The 19,564-nt window shown below is 39.6% G+C and overlaps 1 protein-coding gene across 3 annotated transcripts in view; it reads left to right on the plus strand.

Annotated features, from left to right (window-relative positions):
• arhgef10la (Rho guanine nucleotide exchange factor (GEF) 10-like a) overlaps window positions 1–19,564 on the plus strand; it is a 389,757-nt gene that overhangs the window by 167,430 nt on the left and 202,763 nt on the right. For all 3 annotated transcript variants that reach the window (XM_057845783.1, XM_057845784.1, XM_057845786.1), the window contains one exon: window positions 1,193–1,320. In XM_057845783.1, the coding sequence (XP_057701766.1) occupies window positions 1,193–1,320 (128 nt within the window). The remainder of the gene's footprint in view (window positions 1–1,192; window positions 1,321–19,564) is intronic.

The following is a 19,564-nucleotide window of genomic DNA, read 5'->3' on the forward strand; positions in this document are numbered from 1 at the left end:
AGCAATAACAAAAGATTTTGAATTTAAAATTTCGTAACTCACCTTTCCAGGCACAAGATAGATTCCTGCCGAATTTTCGTGGACGAGGACCTGTTTCACCCAACCAGCAACGAAGTATTTATAAGCCTCCAAGCTCTTGAAGTTTTTCAAATTTTCGTGAGAATAGGCTGATTTTGTGTGGACAAGATAATTGTAAATATCAGCGTAGCAGATGTCAGGCAGACAGGGCGAAGACAGTGGGTCGAAAAACATCGATTTGGGCATCAAATATGGATCTGGCGACTGTATAGAACGAAGCTTTTCCACATAACGCCTTTTATGCAACACATCCAGTGAGTTTACGGCATCAGAAAGCACCGGGTCTTCCATGAAATGCATTTTAAATTCCTCGATCAATTGAAACCAATGCTAATACAGAGACAAAATGACGGACAAGTGGGCGGAACCATACAGCGAGCACGTGGTTTTGTGACGTCGGTGGGTAGGGTCTATATCAACAACCTTTTGGGATACAAAGTATCACGATACATCACCATTTAGATAAATTGTCACATAACCTACTTATATTTCTCAGCAAAAGGATCAAAAGAGTATAAATACATTGGACATCTAGCGCCGTCAATAGAAGATAATAAGTTAAATGAGTTCACTATAAAAGGTTAATATGTTACTGTTTTCTCCCATAAATTCTGCGCCCGGGCTTCCAAAACATAGTCAACACTGCTTCCCCAATTCTCTCAATTGCTTCAAATGAGGCTTCTATCTTCTCATCAGCAAGGCGAGAGCAATATATTGCCCCCCTACTGATGCGATCGTCATTCTTGGTACGCCGCCACTCCACCCGTTGCGTTCAAATCAGGACACTTCCCAGTAGTCTGCCGCTGACAGTTGTCATCCACTGCGTTAAAAAAAACGGTTGACGGTGAGACACTGCAATCACAGAAGAGCCTCTCGAACTAATGCCGCAACATTTGCTCATAGAGCTCATCGTCCTCAGGAGAACGAATAATGTCGCCGTCACATCGGACAAAATGTTCACTCGCTTCTGGAAATGCATCCATTCTGTTTGATCATCTCATTCTGCCAATGATATGATACATTTTAACGGCCGATCGGGACCGAAAGTCCCCACGAATGTTTCCCAAACTTGCCGATCGTCGTTGATCATGTTCACTTTCCTCTTCCATCAAAGAACCTGAACACCACAGTGGCCCAGGACTGGTGTCTGGCACTGCAGAGGCTCATTCGTATCAAAGAGGAGCAGATCCAGAGCGCCAACAAATGCCGCTTGCGCCTGCAGGTGCCCGGAAGGCCAGACAAGTGAGTACTGTAACGCATGCAGCTTTTAAATGTTCGAACTGTGCATTTCAGCTTTGTTTCAATGCAGTGTGAATTTTCAGCTCAGCCAACCTCATATTGATAGCTATTTACGAGCATTTTGATGAGGGATGACCCCGAGCAAGTGATGGGAAATCTGGCCTAATCATGTCATTTTCAGAGGTTAGGAAAAAGATTGTATTGTCACACAAAATTAAGCCTTTCCACTCCGAGCTGTACAATCGCGGACGCCGGCATCACCTTGATTTCTGTGGACCATAACCATAGGCGGAGTTTGACTTTTGGGGCAGGGGGGGAACAACATGTTGATGACCCCGAAACGCAGTGTCAGCAATAAAATTCATTTACAAGAATATTGATGATAATGAGCATTTTTTTGTTTCCCATCCATCTTGAGGGGAATTCTAAATCAGGCTGCTTAGGCAATACTTTTCGCCAAGATCGTCATCCGTTGAATATGGTACACCCGCCGGTGTCGTGCCAATGTAGTTACCCGAGCCATATGGAGGTAGATTGTCTTTATTGTCTTTATTATTCAATCAGAAAAAAAGGTGCTTCAATAAAAAAATAAATAAAATTTAAAAAAAAGGTTGCTTCAATCAAAATATATATTTTCAACTTGGGTTGTTCCGATCATGTTTTTTTGCTCCCGATCCGATCCCGATCATTTTAGTATGAGTATCTGCCGATCCCTATATATTTCCCGATCCGATTGCTTTTTTTTGCTCCCGATTCAATTCCAATCATTTCCGATAATTTTTCCCGATCATATACATTTTGGCAATGCATTAAGAAAAAAATGAATAAAACTCGAATATATACATTCAACATACAGTACATAAGTACTATATTTGTTTATTATATCCATAAATCCTCAAGATGGCATTTACAATATTAAGATTCTTTCTGTGAGAGGGATCCACGGATAGAAAGACTTGTAATTCTTAAAGGATAAATGTGACTTTGTATATTGTGACTAAATATTGCCATCTAGTGTATTTGTTGAGCTTTCAGTAAATGATACTGTAGCCATGCCCAAATGCATGATGGGAAGTGCAACCATGACTGTGCTTAGTGATACCAATTGATATCTTTTCTGCGTTTGGAAATAAAATAGGGTGTTAAGAGAAAGATCAATTACTACCTTGCTTCCCCACATTGCTTCCAACGATATTTCTAATTGTAGGGAGAGGGATTGTAAGGTTTTAGCCATTTAAAACAAGGCTCCAAAGGCTGCCAAAGTTCACTCTACTCATTATAAGCTGCCTTTTAGCTCTCTATATAGGTAAAACGGCGCCATTACAGATTGAGCGCGACAATGCGTGAGTGGGTCGTGCAGCGCATTCATTAATTGCGTTAAATATTTTAACATGATACATTTTTTAAAAAATTAATTACCGCCATTATCGGGATAAATTTGATAACCCTACCTTAAGCCTAAACTTAAGACTCTGGATAAGTGTAACATATTATGTCTCTAAAGTTAAATACAATTAGAAAACGATTCAATTAAAAATATATATATATATTAAAAAAAGGCATGGCCGATATTTTTTTGTTGATTCCGATACTTTGAAAATGACGTTGATTCCGATACTTTGAAAATGACGTGATTGGACCCGATCGATCGGTATGCCGATGGTACACCCGATGCCGATCGATCGGGACATCTCCATTTTCAACCAAAAAAAAGTCGCTTGCAAAATCTGAATGCAAAAATAAATTTGAAACTCAAATAAAAATGCATGCGAAAGCTATTTTCCTTGATTTATTTATTTTTTTGATTGAAGTTTTTTTTTTTTATTATTGAAGCAACTTTTTTGATTGAAGTAATGTTGATTTGTGTTTGGACCACATTTTGGCTGGGACATTTGTGTCTTTATTATTCAATCAAAAAATAAGTTGTTTTAAAAAAAAAAAAAAAAAATCACTTCAATAAAAAAGAAAAATTTCAATCATGGAAAACGTTTTTGAATGCGAAAAAATATTTGAGATTTTGCATTTGAACACTTAATTTTTCATTGAAAAAGTTTTCTTTGATTGAAGCAATCCTTTTTGTGTTTGGGCCATAATATGGGTAGGACATTTGATTCTAAATCATTTAATCCCCAAAAAAGTTCAATCAAAAAAAAAAAAATCAATCAAAATAAAAAAATAATTTGAAAAATAAAATTGCCCTCCCCTAATTTTTTTTGTTTTGTTTTTGAAAATTATATGCAAAGCAAATGACCATCTAAGTTGCTAGTCACATTATCTGTGCAAAAAATATTTTTTACCCAATATAAAAATACATTTATTTGTTCTTTTGATTCATTTCTGTTGCAGTTTTATTGCTTTACAACTTATGTATGTGTATATATATATATATATATATATATATATATATATATATATAGGAAAGTCAATTACATGCAATGACACTTTTCTGCCACCACTTAAAATCCGCTTATGCCATAACGTCTGTTGTACTCGTTATAAAGACATTGTTGGCCAGTATATAGAGGAATACAGTGATCCGTCGTTTTTCGTGGTTAACGGGGACCATACCCGCCGCGATAAGTGGAAAAACTGCGAAGTAGTCCCCCCCACCCCCAATTATTATTATTATTTTTTGTGTGTTCAATGTATTTATTCAGATTTAGCATTGGAAAGAGATACATACAAGACATGTTTAATTGGAAAAAAAAAAAAACTTATATAACTATACAGTGGGGCAAAGGGCTGAGCCTTACAGCTGCAAGCGAGGGATTTCCCCATGCATTTTTGGGACATAAAAAAATAGCTAATACCTTAGCGACGGTATGACGGAAAATTTTTGCTGTTTTGAAGCCTTGACATTTTCATACCACGGTATACCTTGAAGCCGGTAATTGGCACACGTCTACTGAGTACCGATCTGATGCATTGGGAATTTATTGATTGTTTCCATTGTTGTTTTTGTTAGGGATATCCCGATCCAGGTTTTTGCACTTCCGATCCGATACCGATATTGTTTTGCACTTCCGATCCGATACCGATACTGGCCGATACCGACCTATCTGAGCATGTGTTAAAGTTTAAAGTTATTTAGCCTCCTTACTTAGTTGTCAGACTCGTGTTGAAAAAGGTTTTAGTACCCTTGATAACAACTAGCCAGCTGAATTAGGTGAGTTTGAATAACACACAATGGTTGGTAACAAGAAACTAACCTGTTTATTCAGTGACTAACACAAAACATTATAGATAACAAACAGAAATGGCATAGTCAGTCAGTAAAACGTGCAAATAATATTGTCAACTGTCTTAAAAAAGCAAAACACACCAACAACCTCGGTGGAAAATCCCACAAATCCCCCAAGCTATTAGATCAGGGGTGTCCAAACTTTTTGCAAAGGGGGCCGGATTTGGTGTGGTAAAAATGTGGAGGGCCGACCATGGCTGACGTCCTTTACGTAGAACAATATATTTCAGCAAATTAGCAGGCCATTCTGTGTGTCACATTTGCTTTATTTATTTTTTTAAAAATTAATTCAGTGCTGTCAAAATTATTGCGTTAACGGCGGTAATTAATTTTTTAAATTAATCATGTTAAAATATTTGACGCAATTAACGCACATGCCCCGCTCAAACAGATTAAAATGACAGCACAGTTTCATGTCCACTTGTTACTTGTGTTTTTTGGTGTTTTGTCGCCCTCTTCTGGCGCTTGGGTGCGACTGATTTTTTTGGGTTTCAGCACCATGAGCATTGTGTAATTATTGACATCAACAATGGCTACTAGTTTATTTTTGGATTGAAAATTTTACAAATTTTATTAAAACGAAAACATTAAGAGGGGTTTTAACATAAAATATCTATAACCAAAACATTTATCTTTTAAGAACTACAAGTCTTTCTATCCATGGATCGCTTTAACAATGTTAATGCCATCTTGTTGATTTATTGTTATAATAAACAAATACTGTACTTATGTACAGTATGTTGAATGTATATATCCATCTTGTGTCTTATCTTTCCATTCCAACAATAATTTACACAAAAATATGGCATATGTTATAAATGGTTTGAATTGCGATTAATTACGATTAATTAATTTTAAAGCTGTGATTAACTCGATGACAAATTTTAATCGTTTGACAGCCCTAAATTAATTATTTCAACAATCTCGCAACTATCCATTTTGGCGTTCTCTGTCGACTCTCGGGCTCTTGCGAAATACTGCTAAAAATTAAAATGTAAAATTAAACTAGCTTCAAGTTGCTTTAATTTCTCGCTACGTACAGTATCTTCCCTGTAATCTTGTCGTACATGTCAGCGTGTCTTGTTTGGTAATATCGCCTCACATTGAACTCTTTAAAAACAGCGACTGTCTCTTTGCCAATGATGCAGACACAGTTGTTGCGTATTTTAGAGAAGAAATAGTCCAATTTCCACCTATCCCTGAAGCGTCGGCCGTCACGGTCAACTTTGTTTTTTTTTTTTGTTGATTGTCGCCATTTTAGAAATGGGGAATAAAGGGTAACACAGGGTAATGTTGCTTAGAGTGCTGCTGCCTTTTAGTGGGTAAATGAGGAGCAGCATTTAGTGTGTAAGCTACTTCATATGCTGGTAGCAGTACTGCTGACCAATTTATTAAGTCTGTGTGCAGGCCAGACGTTATTGTTTTTATGACAGAGGCTGGGGGCCAGATAAAATTTGACCACGGGCCGCATTTGGCCCCCGGGCCGGACTTTGGACATGTCTGTATTAGATGCTTTTAATGTTTCGTGCATTAGTTACAAAAATTGTATAAAAAGCCTCTCAGGTTTAAATAAACGACTATTTCAGTATCAAGTTAACATTTTAAAACAGTAAATAAAATACTCAAGTCCCCATTCTGTATCAGCAGCTTTAAACTACATTCAATTCATTTAATTTTGCGAATCAACTGTTAAAGTTGTTAAAATTGCTCCCGTTATTCCATAATTTCCCTTCTGTCTACTTTTGACATGTGAAAGTTTTAAAACTGTTTTGAAGATAGATTCAAGTCAATATTTTGCCGATTTAGGAGTATTTTAGATAAAAAGTTAATTAGGTTCGCTTGGAAGGTTCACAACAGCCTACTAGGGAAGTCTTCTGCTTTAAGATGGCGGCTGTTTACTAATGCATCTGGTTTTCAATACTTCAAAAGTCAGGTATTCTTGTGTTTTTTATCCAGCGGCATGAGTTGAGCTAAAGCCGTGAGTTGAGCATTGGCATTACCCGGGTCTAAGACAAGTTATGTTTACTTTCGGAAGACCGCGCTGTGTATTAGTTCCGCTTTACTTGACATATTTCAATAATCGGAATTTGGATGTTTGTGAATCGCTCTCGAATCTTCAGCGGCCGAATCGCGTGTTGGATGGTGCGTCTTTACTCACGTGAGATAATGGCTCGTCATCCAGAACGAATTTTTCGGCTATGACTCTTGTTATTCCCTGGGCTTTGGGACTGTCGAGTGCCAGTTTGTCACGCATAGCAAAAGTTTCTGCCAGTGTTAGTTGCGTAGGCCCTTTCTTTTTGTCTTCGGTTTTCTTAACATACTCCTTATATTGTTTGTGGTGGTATTTCGCTAAATGCTTGATTAGTTTGCTTGCATTAAAACTTCTTACAGCTTTACCACTACGCTTGACTTTATTGTGGCATATGTTTCTCTCTGCCTCTTCGTCCTTTAAGGTGAAATGATCCCACAAAGCTGACATTTTTACCAATAAAGTCTCTCGGTAAATTGGGAGACGGTAATGTAAATGTGGTGTGTTGAAGGTGTGCCGTAAAATGCGGACCGGATTTTAGGGAAACCGAAGCAAAAGCTGGAATGGATTATGTAAATCGGTGCGCTGGAAAACCCGGACCGCAGTTTAAAAAAAACTGGACCGAAAATCTGGATCGGAATTTTCCCCGTGTTCCGATCCGATACCGATGCGCATTTTTTTGCCCATATCGGCGTCCGATCCGATCCAAATATCGGATCGGGACATCTCTAGTTTTTGTCAACAATGACGATAATGAAAATATTTCGTCGACAATTTTTTTTATGACGATGACATAACAACAAGCTAAAAACGGGGCTTGGGAAACTAGAACATAACGAGACAAATGCCAGTCCACCTGTAATAGGCATCACTATTACGAGTAGAACCACAAAAAAAAGTCTTGAAAAGCCATACATGAAAAGAATTGATTGGCCACTTTTTTTCTATACATTGGCAGGGTTGCCCTAGTTTTGTCCAATCGCTACCAAACTTGAACCATGTTTTGCTAAAGTGCACAAAATGAGCGATTTTGTCATTGTTTGCGAGCACGGCTACAGAGTTTGAATAATACGACACACATGGCATGTTGGACTCCTGTAATATTGTACGCCTGGCTTTGTATCCTAGTTTTTGTGTGTATAAATGCTCTAAATGACTTATACAAACCACTTTAAAGACTGAATCGAATCCTGATGGGTTGTGAGGACCTCTGCGTGAGGAGAGATAACCAAAGTGCTATTTTGGACACGACGCAGGAAGCGGGAAAATGAAATAATGTCGGATGATAATGGATCCCATTTTCCGGCCGCCGGCGGTGGAAAGAGCACGAACGAGAGGCACAAAAAAGACTGATTGCGACGGAGACGCTCGGGTCCCGCTGAGAGAATTTATCGTAAGAAGAAGAAAGGCTGCAATGATTGACCTCCGCGGTGAAACGCTCGGAGCGGGCCGACCACCCTCGGCGATGAGTTCAAGTGACAGCTTGAGCGTAGGCATCGCTTTTGACGGCGTCTCCCGGTTTCCTTGTCGATGGCGCGGCAGACCTGCTGGGCCAATCTGCTTACTCACGTGTTTGATGGCGCCAGATGTTGCGCTCGTACGAGGGTCCCTGGATTGCTTTGAAAGGAAATCATTTGGAATGACATGAGGGTGAAAAATGTAGTAATTGTTTTTATTTATTTATTTTATTTTTTTAGTAGTGTGAATCACCATTTTAAGTTGTGGGTCCTGGTTTTTGGTCCACGGATCGAGCACAGGCCGTTTTAACCAATACAGTTTTTTGATTTCACTTGTAAGTAGGGCTGCAGCTATCGAATATTTTAGTAATCGAGTATTCTACTAAAAATTCCGTCAATTAATCGAGTAACCGGATAAATCATTTTTTTAGGTAAAGAGCCATTATAAATATACAGTGGGGCAAATACGTATTTAGTCAACCACCAATTGTGCAAGTTCTCCAACTTGAAAAGATTAGAAACGCCTGTAATTGTCAACATGGGTAAACCTCAACCACAATGTGGAAAAAAAAAACAGGAAATCATATTGTTTGATTTTTAAATAATTTATTTCCAAATTAGAGTGGAAAATAGGTTTTTGTTCATCTACAAACAAGCAAGATTTCTGGCTGTCAAAGAGGTCTAACTTCTTCTAACGAGGTCTAACAAGGCTCCACTCGTTACTTGTATTAATGGCACCTGTTTTAACTCATTATCGGTATAAAAGACACCTTCCACAACTTCAGTCAGTCACACTCCAAACTCCACTATGGCCAAGACCAAAGAGTTGTCGAAGGACACCAGAGACAAAATTGTAGATCTGCACCAGGCTGGGAAGACTGAATCTGCAATAGGTAAAACGCTTGGTGTAAAGAAATCAACTGTGGGAGCAATTATTAGAAAATGGAAGACATACAAGACCACTAATAATCTCCCTCGATCTGGGGCTGCATGCAAGATCTCACCCCATGGCGTCAAAATAACAAAAACGGTGAGCAAAAATCCCAGAACCACACGGAGAGACCGAGTGAATGACCTACAGAGAGCTGGGACCACAGTAACAAAGGCTACTATCAGTAACACAATGCGCCGCCAGGGACTCAAATCCTGCACTGCCAGACGTGTCCCCCTGCTGAAGAAAGTACACGTCCAGACCCGTCTGCGGTTCGCTAGAGAGGATTTGAATGATCCAAAAGAGGACTGGGAGAATGTGTTATGGACAGATGAAACCGAAATAGAACTTTTTGATAGAAACACAGGCTCTCGTGTTTGGAGGAGAAAGAATACTGAATTGCGTCCGAATAACACCATACCCACTGTGAAGCATGGGGGTGGGAACATCATGCTTTGGGGCTGTTTTTCAGCAAAGGAACCAGGACGACTGATCTTTGTAAAGGAAAGAATGAATGGGGTCATGTATTGAGAGATTTTGAGTGAAAATCTCCTTCCATCAGCAAGGGCATTGAAGATGAGACGTGGCTGGGTCTTTCAGCATGACAATGATCCCAAACACACAGCCAGGGCAACAAAGGAGTGGCTTCGTAAGAAGCATTTCAAGGTCCTGGAGTGGCCTAGCCAGTCTCCAGATCTCAACCCCATAGAAAATCTGTGAAGGGAGTTGAAAGTCCGTGTTGCCCAACGACAGCCCCAAAACATCACTGGTCTAGAGGAGATCTGCATGGAGGAATGGGCCAAAATACCAGCAACAGTGGGTGAAAAGCTTGTGAAGAATTACAGAAAACGTTTGGCCTCTGTTATTGCCAACAAAGGGTACATAACGAAGTATTGAGATGAACTTTTGGTATTGACCAAATACTTATTTTCCACCATGATTTGCAAATAGATTCTTTATAAATCAAACAATGTGATTTCCTGTTTTTTTTTTTTTTTTTTTTCTCCATATTCTGTCTCTCATGGTTGAGGTTTACCCATGTTGACAATTACAGGCCTCTCTAATATTTTCAAGTGGGAGAACTTGCACAATTAGTGGTTGACTAAATACTTATTTTCCCCGCTGTAGCTGGTGTAGGCGTTGAATGTACTGTATTTTTTGTTGTTGTTTGTTTTTCTCTTCTGTTTCTTTCTCCTGTTGTAATTCCCTTTTTGTCCCCCCATAACTCCTTTCTGCTCACCACTTTCTCGTAATAACAGAAACACAATGAAAAATCATCACAATGGGAGTTTATCATACTCCCATGTGATACATTAAAACTTTTTTTTTTGGACACCTTTTTAAACGTATATATCGATTCTTGGCAGGAGCATATCGATAACCTTTTGGGATACAAAGTATTGTGATATATCACGATATACTGTACATTAGGAGTGGGAACCTCTTGGTCCCTCCTGATACGATTTGCGATACAAAGCTCACGATAACGATGATCTGACGATATGGTGATACAACGATTATCGATACATTGGTCAGGAAATCATTCTAGGATATTCTACAAACAACTAATAAACAGGAATACAAGATTCTGCTGTGAATTGGAATGAGTTTATCACTAGTAGACGTCCAATCCGTTTGAAGTGGGAGGGATGGCAGCGAATGAACGAATGTTCATTCGCTGCCATCCCTCCCACTTCAAACGGATTGAACGTCTATGGCCGTCAGTGGCAGCCAATTTCAGGCAATGAGGTAATTTTGGGCCATTTAAGGTCATTTACCTGTTGATTTTCAGTTACCTCCTGTTGATTTTGGGGTATTTTAAGGGTCACTTCCTGTTTATTTTGAGTTACAGAACAGGAAGTGACCTGGGAATCAGCCAAATGAATAGGCAGTGACTCAAACTCAACAGGAAATGACCTGTGAATGCCCAAAAATGAACAGCAAGTGACCTCTAAATGCCCTGAAAATCAGACAGAATGACTGTCCACCAGTCTAAATGGATTGGGCGTCAAGCACCGTCAATGCAGCCTGAGAGTTAATTGAGACACTATTATGGTGGAAGATTTTGGTAGCAACTTGTTGGTTCATTTTTATTTGTTTTTTTAGACATTGACACCTTTTTAGAACGATATTTCGATTCTTGGCTGGAGCATATCGATCACCTTTTGGGGTACAAAGTATCACGATATATCACCATTTCGATACATTGTCACACCCCTACTGTACATACTGTATTTGATCTTTTGTCACACCCTTAACAATAACTTCCACATTGAACAGACAATAGACAACAAGAAAATCTCTGATTCCCACATATTCTATTCACACACACTGTTTCCAGTCCCCAAAGACGACCACAAAGTTAGTCTGGAGTGGAAAAAAGCCAACTCAATTTCCCTCCAGGTAATAGAAGCAACACTGCCTGCGCGGTTACGACGTAATTTGCGCCTGGCCGTCCTAGCACCCTGGTGGTGTAGGCAGGGGGGCGACAGGTTGCACAGTCGGCACGCCAACCCATTCTAACGCCACCCAGGGTGCAGTGATGGCAGATTTTAAGGGGAGTGTGGAACAGCAGGCAGGTTCAGGGAGGTGCACAAAGAAACCCACTTTCATTTTATTTTGCTGGCTTGGTTGGGAGTCTAGTTGGAAACGGTTTCATTATTCATGGGAATAAACCTGAAATCTACAGTAATAAATTGGTTGGATGTTAGGTAACTTCAATGCTGAATAGTTGTGGAACATATGCATTTTTTTTTTTTTTTTGCTAGCTCTGACTTTCACGACCAGATTTCATGAAGGTACATCAACTTCCAAATTTCTACATTTATGAGCTGCAGTTGGCACAGTTTTAACTTATTTTCTGTAACAAATGAGTTTTTATAGATACACCGCTAAAAATGGAGCAGATATGTTACTGTGAGAGATGCCGATCGATTGGGTCCGATCACGTCATTTTCAAAGTATCAGAATCTGCAAAAAAATATCGGCCATGCCTTTTTTTAATATATACAGTATATATTATTTAATTAAATCGTTTTCTAATTGTATTTAACGTTACAGACATAATATGTTACACTCATCCAGTCTTTAGTTTAGGCTTAAGGTAGGGTTATCAGATTTATCCCAATAGCGGTGGTAATTAATTTTTAAAAAAATGTATCACGTTAAAATATTCAACGCAATTAATGCATGCGCTGCACGACCCACTCACGCATTGTCGCGCTCAATCTGTAATGGCGCCGTTTTACCTATATAGAGAGATAAAAGGCAGCGTAAAATGAGTAGAGTGAATTTTGGCAGCCTTTGGAGCCTTTTTTTAATTGGCTAAAGCCTTACAATCCCTCTCCCTACGATTAGAAATATCATGGGAAGCAATGTGGGGAAGCAAGGTAGCAATTGATCTTTTTCTTAACACCTTTTGTTACTTCCCAACGCAGAGAAGATATATCAATTAGTAGCACTATGCACAGTCATGGTTCCAGTTCCCATCATGCATTTGGGCATGGCCACAGTATCATTTACTGCAAGCTCAACAAATACACTAGATGGCAATATTTAGTCACAATATACAAAGTCACAAGTCTTTCTATCCGTGGATCCCTCTCACAGAAAGAATGTTAATAATGTAAATGCCATCTTGAGGATTTATTGTCATAATAAACAAATACAGTACTTATGTACTGTATGTTGAATGTATATATTCGTCCGAGTTTTATTCATTTTTTTCTTAATGCATTGGCAAAATGTAAATGATCGGGAAAAATTATCGGGAATGATTGGAATTAATTCGGGAGCAAAAAAAAAAACAAAAAAAAATCGGATCGGGAAATATCGGGATCGGCAGATACTCAAACTAAAACGATCGGATCGGGAGCAAACAAACATGATCGGAACAACCCTAGTTACTGTATTGCCCTTGCATGGGCAAAACAAAATGTTTCTATTTATTCTTGAATATCATACATTTCCATGTAATTACCGTTGCGATTTGAATGACTTAACTGACCAATTTTAACTACTAAATTTTTATGTTCATGTTTGTGCGCATGCTAGATTCAGGTCCCTTTCCCTCTCATTTTGTGGCAGAAATCTTTCCTCTATTCTCGTTCCAAAACACAGCTTTCTGTGTAAATTTACCAGAGATTTCCCACCCCCTGGCAATCCTTGTAACAATGTACAAGGCCTACTTCACATTGTGCATCTCAATGAGTACCAGCGTAGAACCTCAATGGGGACGTCCCTTCCTGTCTGGCCCGGAGCGACGTTCTGTAGTCAAGCGGGCACATCACAAGCTGTACACCGCAAACAAAGCGAGTACGCTGGGAGAATCCCAACTGCTCGCCTCAAGGCAGCGACCCGTGTGTGACAGTGGCGTATTAATATTTTGGGAGCCACCAATATGCACTTCAAGTTTCTTCATCTCATCCACTCATTGGGAGTTCATCAAGTTGAAGAGGTCTCTCATTACAGAGGCTCCTTATGAATTTTCCGCTTTGACCACGTACCAATGTCTAGGGGAGATTGTAATTGTACTTGTGTACAACTCGAGAGACCTGAAAATTAGACATGAACTGATTTTCATGCAATTTAATGTGGAAACTGATATACAAACTACACTGTAAAACTAGATGCGCACTCTGAGAGTATAGCACATTTCCGACCTCTTTGACCTTTGACCCTTTGACCTACCCTGCCAATTTGAGTTAAATAGGCGAATCTGTTACCAAGTTATCACAAAATTCCTTTTCGGACTTCTTTGACCTCATTAACCCAAAATGCAATCACCGCTTCTGTTTCATATTAAGAGCATCCTGAGTAGGGTTGGGCATCGTTTGAAATTGAACGATTCCAGTTCCGATTCTCCTTCCATGTTTCGATTCCGGTTCCGAACGATTCTCATTTTCGATTCTTTTAAGAGGCAGGGTATAATAATAATAAAAAAAAAAAAATAAAAAAAAAGGCAGGATCAAAATATCTATAGTTTAAAATAGTATTAGTTTATTTTAATGTCTTCTCGATTTTTTTTTAATTATATGAATTTTAAATGTATTCTTATTCATGTGAATTTTATATTAATTATTATTATTACAATTAATATGACATTTTTAACTTGTAGATAAATATCAGTCGAAAGTGATGAAGTTTCTTTCCACAGGAGTGCACTTTCACAAAGATGTTTATTTTTCAAAAGCTCACGGAAAAAACATTTACTTATTCTTTTGCCATACATGTACCTTAGCTGAGAGCTACAATGAAGCATTAGTATACATTGTTCTATTGATTATAATTTGATCTAGATGAGGCAAAATAATGTTTCTTTATTTGTGAAACCGATTCTGATGTGTTTACAGACACATGCAATGTTGTGATAATACCAGTTGAGCCAGTGAGTGGCGCTGTAGTAGTGTGTACGTATAATGCGGAGAAGAAGAGATGAGAGCGTCTGGCTAGGATGCTTTGCGAAGTGATACTATGTTTTCACTGCTACGAGTTCATTATTAAAGGAATCGAATGCTTCATATGGCTGCTTCTTTCTAAATAAGCAACACACATAGATTCCAAAACAAAAATCCTTTTAATACTGTTGATTTTGACGGAGGCGTATACTGCTTTAAGATGGCGGCTATTTACTAACGCCAGCATCTAGTTCTATTTATATGTTCGAATACCGCCCCAGTCGGTCATTTTGCATCTAGTTCTATATACATGATATTGACGATAGCCCGACGTAAAAACGCGATTTATTCCCGTACTACTCCATCCATCCATCCATCCATCCATCCATCCATCCATCCATCCATCCATCCATCCATCCATCCATCCATCCATCCATCCATCCATCCATCCATCCATCCATCCATCCATCCATCCATCCATCCATCCATCCATCCATCCATCCATCCATCCATCCATCCATCCATCCGGGGTCGGATCGCGGAACAGCGGAAGACAGACTTACAGTTGTGGTCAAAAGTTTACATACACTTGTAAAGAACATAATGTCATGGCTCTCTTGAGTTTCCAGTTACTTCTACAACTCTGATTTTTCTCCGATAGAGTGATTGGAACAGATATTTCTTTGTCACAAAAAACATTCATGAAGTTTGGTTCTTTTATGACTTTATTATGGATTAACAGAAAAAGTGATCAAATCTGCTGGGTCAAAAATATACATACATGGATCTGAAAAAGCGAATCATTGACTTGAACAAGTCAGGAAAGTCACTTGGAGCCATTTCAAAGCAGCTGCAGGTCCCAAGAGCAACAGTGCAAACAATTGTTTGTAAGTATAAAGTGCATGGCACTGTTTTGTCACTGCCACGATCAGGAAGAAAACGCAAGCTATCACCTGCTGCTGAGAGAAAATTGGTCAGGAGGGTGAAGATTCAACCGAGAATCACCAAAAAGCAGATCCGCCAAGAATTAGAAGCTGCCGGAACGCAGGTGTCAGTGTCCACAGTCAAGCGTGTTTTGCATCTCCATGGACTGAGAGGCTGCCGTGCAAGAAGGAAGCCATTGCTCCAAAAGCGGCACCTTAAGGCTCGACTGAAGTTTGCTGCTGATCACGTGGACAAAGATAAGACCTTCTGGAGGAAAGTTCTGTGGTCAGACGAAACAAAAATCGAGCTGTTTGGCCACAATGCCCAGCAATATGTTTGGAGGAGAAAAGGTGAGGCCTTTAACCCCAAGTACACCATGCCTACCGTCAAGCACGGTGGTGGTAGTATTATGCTGTGGGGCTGTTTTCCTGCGAATGGAACCGGTGCTTTACAGAGAGTAAATGGGATATTGAAGAAGCAGGATTACCTTCAAATTCTTCAAGATAACCTAACGTCATCAGCCCGAAGATTGGGTCTTGGGCGCAGTTGGGTGTTCCAACAGGACAATGACCCCAAAAACACATCAAAAGTGGTAATGGAATGGCTAAATTAGGCTAGAATTAAGGTTTTTGAATGGCCTTCCCAAAGTCTTGACTTAAACCCCATTGAGAACTTGTGGACAATTCTGAAGAAACAAGTCCATGTCAGAAAGCCATCAAATTTAACTGAACTGCACCAATTCTGTCAAGAGGAGTGGTCAAAGATTCAACCAGAAGCTTGCCAGAAGCTTGTGGATGGCTACCAAAAGCGCCTAATTGACGTGAAAATGGCCAAGGGACATGTTACCAAATATTAGCGCTGCTGTATGTATATTTTTGACCCAGCAGATTTGATCACTTTTTTCTGTTCACCCATAATAAAGTCATAAAAGAACCAAACTTCATGAATGTTTTTTTGTGACAAAGAAGTATATGTTCCAATCACTCTATCGGAGAAAAATCAGAGTTGTAGAAATAACTGGAAACTCAAGAGAGCCATGACATTATGTTCTTCACAAGAGTATGTAAACTTTTGACCACAACTGTAATTTATTGTTTTACTTACCTAGTTCTGACGGCACAGCGTGTCAACTAGAGCACTCAGCTAGCTTTTCTCTTAGGCACTTCTTTGGCACTTAGGCTATATTCAATGAAGCCGGTCGTGCATAATTGGTCGTGCAGCTACCTTTGCATTATGTAGTTGTGTTGCAAATGTTGCACTGAGATAACTGGTCACTTTTTTTTTTTTTTTTTTGTAAAGTTAAGTCAAACTTTTGAGCGCCGCCGCACCGTGTCCACGGTTGCAATGCACAAACAGGCGCTTCTTGTGGCTTCTTCTTCGTGGTTTTCGGTAGCCGCTCGGCGGTTAGGGCATCGAAACAGGGAATCGAAATTTCAAAATTGGAATGGTTCCGGGAGAACCGGAGTGTTAGAACCGGGTCCCATCGATGCTCAATGCTCGATGCCCAACCCTAATCTCAATGGGGTTCCAGTCTGGACTTTGACTTGGACTTCATTGTCTTGTTGCAGCATCCATCCTCTTTTTAGCTTCAACTGTCTGACGGACGGCCTCAGGTTTCCTGCAAAACTTTTGAATTCATTCTTCCATTCAATTCAATTCGATTTTATTTTTATAGCCCTGGATCACAACAAGGTTGTCTCAAAGGGCTTTGCAGAGGCAATATGATACACAATCAGAAACAGCAAACAAAGCAACAAAAATGAATAAATAAAGTTCAAGTCCTGAGTATCCCCCATCCTTAGACCCTCCATGTCAGCAAGGAAAAACTCCAAAAACTCCAAAGTCTTTGGGAGAAAATGAGAAACCTTGGGGAGTGTCACAGTCAGGAGAGAGCCACTCCCAGGACGGATAGACAGGAAGCCCCAGAACCGCTAATGGGAATTAGCAGGCGAAGTTAGTCTGTAAAGATGCAGTGGAGTAAAGGAACAAGAAGAGGTCCATCTAGCCAGATGAGACGGGGGTAGCAACGAGGACGTCCATCCAGCTAGGGGTCCGGACAGTCAGGAGGCTGCAGCTGAAAAATAGCCCCTCCCCAGAGGGGAGGAGGGAAAGGGGACACTGGGTGAGTAGTGATGAAGAGACTATACAACTAGATATCTACATTGGAAAATAGAAATAAATTAAGACAAGTGGTAGGTAGAGTGAGAAAAAGGAGATAGAACTCAGTGGATGTACTTCCCCCAGCATTATAGCTTCTAGTGCAGCTTAGACTAAACTGTGAGTCTACTCAGACTTCAACTAGCCTGACCATAAGCTTTGTCGAATAGGAACGTTTTTAATCTAATCTTAAATGTGCAGACTGTCTGGCTTCTTTAATATTAGCTGGAAGCTGATTCCATAAAACAGGTGCTTGGTGGCTAAAGGCTCTAGCTCCGACAGTACTTTTAGAAACCCTGGGAACTACCAGTAGACCTGCATTCTGAGAGCGGAGTGTTCTGTTGGGGCGGTATGGAACCAGAGCATCGGTGAGATAAGATGGCCCCAACCCATTAATGGTCTTAAATGTAAGAAGGAGGATTTTAAATTTTTAATTCTAAACTGGACTGGAAGCCAGTGAAGGGCCTGGAGCACAGGGCTGATGTGCTCTCTTCTATTGGTTCCTGTTAAAAGTCTTGCTGTTGAGTTTTGGACTAGCTGAAGACCTTTTAGAGAACTTTTAGGACAAGCTGCAAGTAGGGAGTTACAGTAATCCAATCTCGATGTAACGAATGCGTTAATTTTTCTGCATCACTTTTAGATAAAATCTTTCTAATTTTGGCTATGTTGCGCAGGTGAAAGAAGGCCGTTCTGCAGGTTTGTTTAATGTGAGCTAAACGATAAGTCACGGTCGAATAACACTCCTAGGTTTTTAACTGTGGTGCTGGAGGCTACACTTACATTGTCCAGAGTGACTATCTGGGCAGCTAAAGAGTCGCGCACACTTTTCGGGCCTATTATAAGGACTTCTGTCTTTTCAGGGTTAAGTAGAAGGTAGTTAGTGCTCATCCAGGTATTTAATGATTGCAAGTTGTCCAGGCCATGAGGAAGCAAAACAGCCCCAAATCATGATGCTCCCTCCACAACGCGTCACGCTGGGGATGAGGTGTTGATGTTGGTGAGCTGTTCCATTTTTTCCTGCACACATTAACGTTGTGTGTTACTCCCAAACAATTCAAATTTGGTTTCATCACTCCACAGAATATTTTGCCAAAACTTCTGTGGATTAACCAAGTGCCTTTGTGATACACTTGTGTGATTATAGCCATTTTAGGTAGGACTGAATGTAGGGTGTTCAAATTTATTCCTCAACAAAAATTGCATTTGTTTAAATTTTTATTTTACAGAGAGTTATAAAATAACTTTTTTTTTTTTTTTTTTAATTTTAATTCTTTAGTTGTATTACTTGAATCTCTCAAGATTGTAAAATTGAAATTGAATATCCATGTGACCAAATATGTTAGAAAACACAGGCTTCCATAAGGTGTCCTAATTTTTTCTAGGGCTGTCAAATGATTAAAAATTTTAATCGAGTTAATCACAGCTTAAAAATTATTGAACATTAATCGCAATTCAAACCCTCTCTAAAATATGCCATAGTTTTCTGTAGATTATTATTGGAATGGAAAAATAAGACACAAGGTGGACATAAACATTCAACATACTGTACATAAGTACTGTACAGTGGTACCTCGACATATGATCGCTTCTACACACGATCTTTTCGACATCCGATGTAAAATTTGACTCGCCATTTGTTTCTACATCCGACGACTTGCCCGAAATACGACGTTTTTTGACAGCGCCGCAGTTTCTTTGTTTTGCCGGAAGACGGACGCACGGTTGATTTTCTTGTGAGAGAAATTAACACTGGATCCAAAAAGGTTTGTGCAGGTTGAGAAAAAAAAGAAACGGTGGCGCTTACCATTGAAATGAAGATGTAAATGATGGCAAAATATAAGCATGGTGTCTGCATCCATGAATTGGCTCGACAATATGGCCATAGAATGTCTACTCTCGACGGTCCTCCTTCGACCTCCGTTGGCCAGTCTTTATAAGTTAAGGTGACAATTCTTATTGTGGTAACATCACCAAAGAAATCGCCAGCTTCGACAGGTCTTTATCATTTATTTCAGATTTTGGGCTGTGGACCGAATTAATGAATTGTAATGTATTCTTATGGGAAAATCCTGCTCGACATACGACCATTTCGACTTCCAAACAAGGTCCTGG

The sequence above is a fragment of the Corythoichthys intestinalis genome, chromosome 9 (genome assembly GCF_030265065.1).
Source record: "Corythoichthys intestinalis isolate RoL2023-P3 chromosome 9, ASM3026506v1, whole genome shotgun sequence".
In the NCBI taxonomy this organism is placed as follows: Eukaryota; Metazoa; Chordata; class Actinopteri; order Syngnathiformes; family Syngnathidae; genus Corythoichthys; species Corythoichthys intestinalis.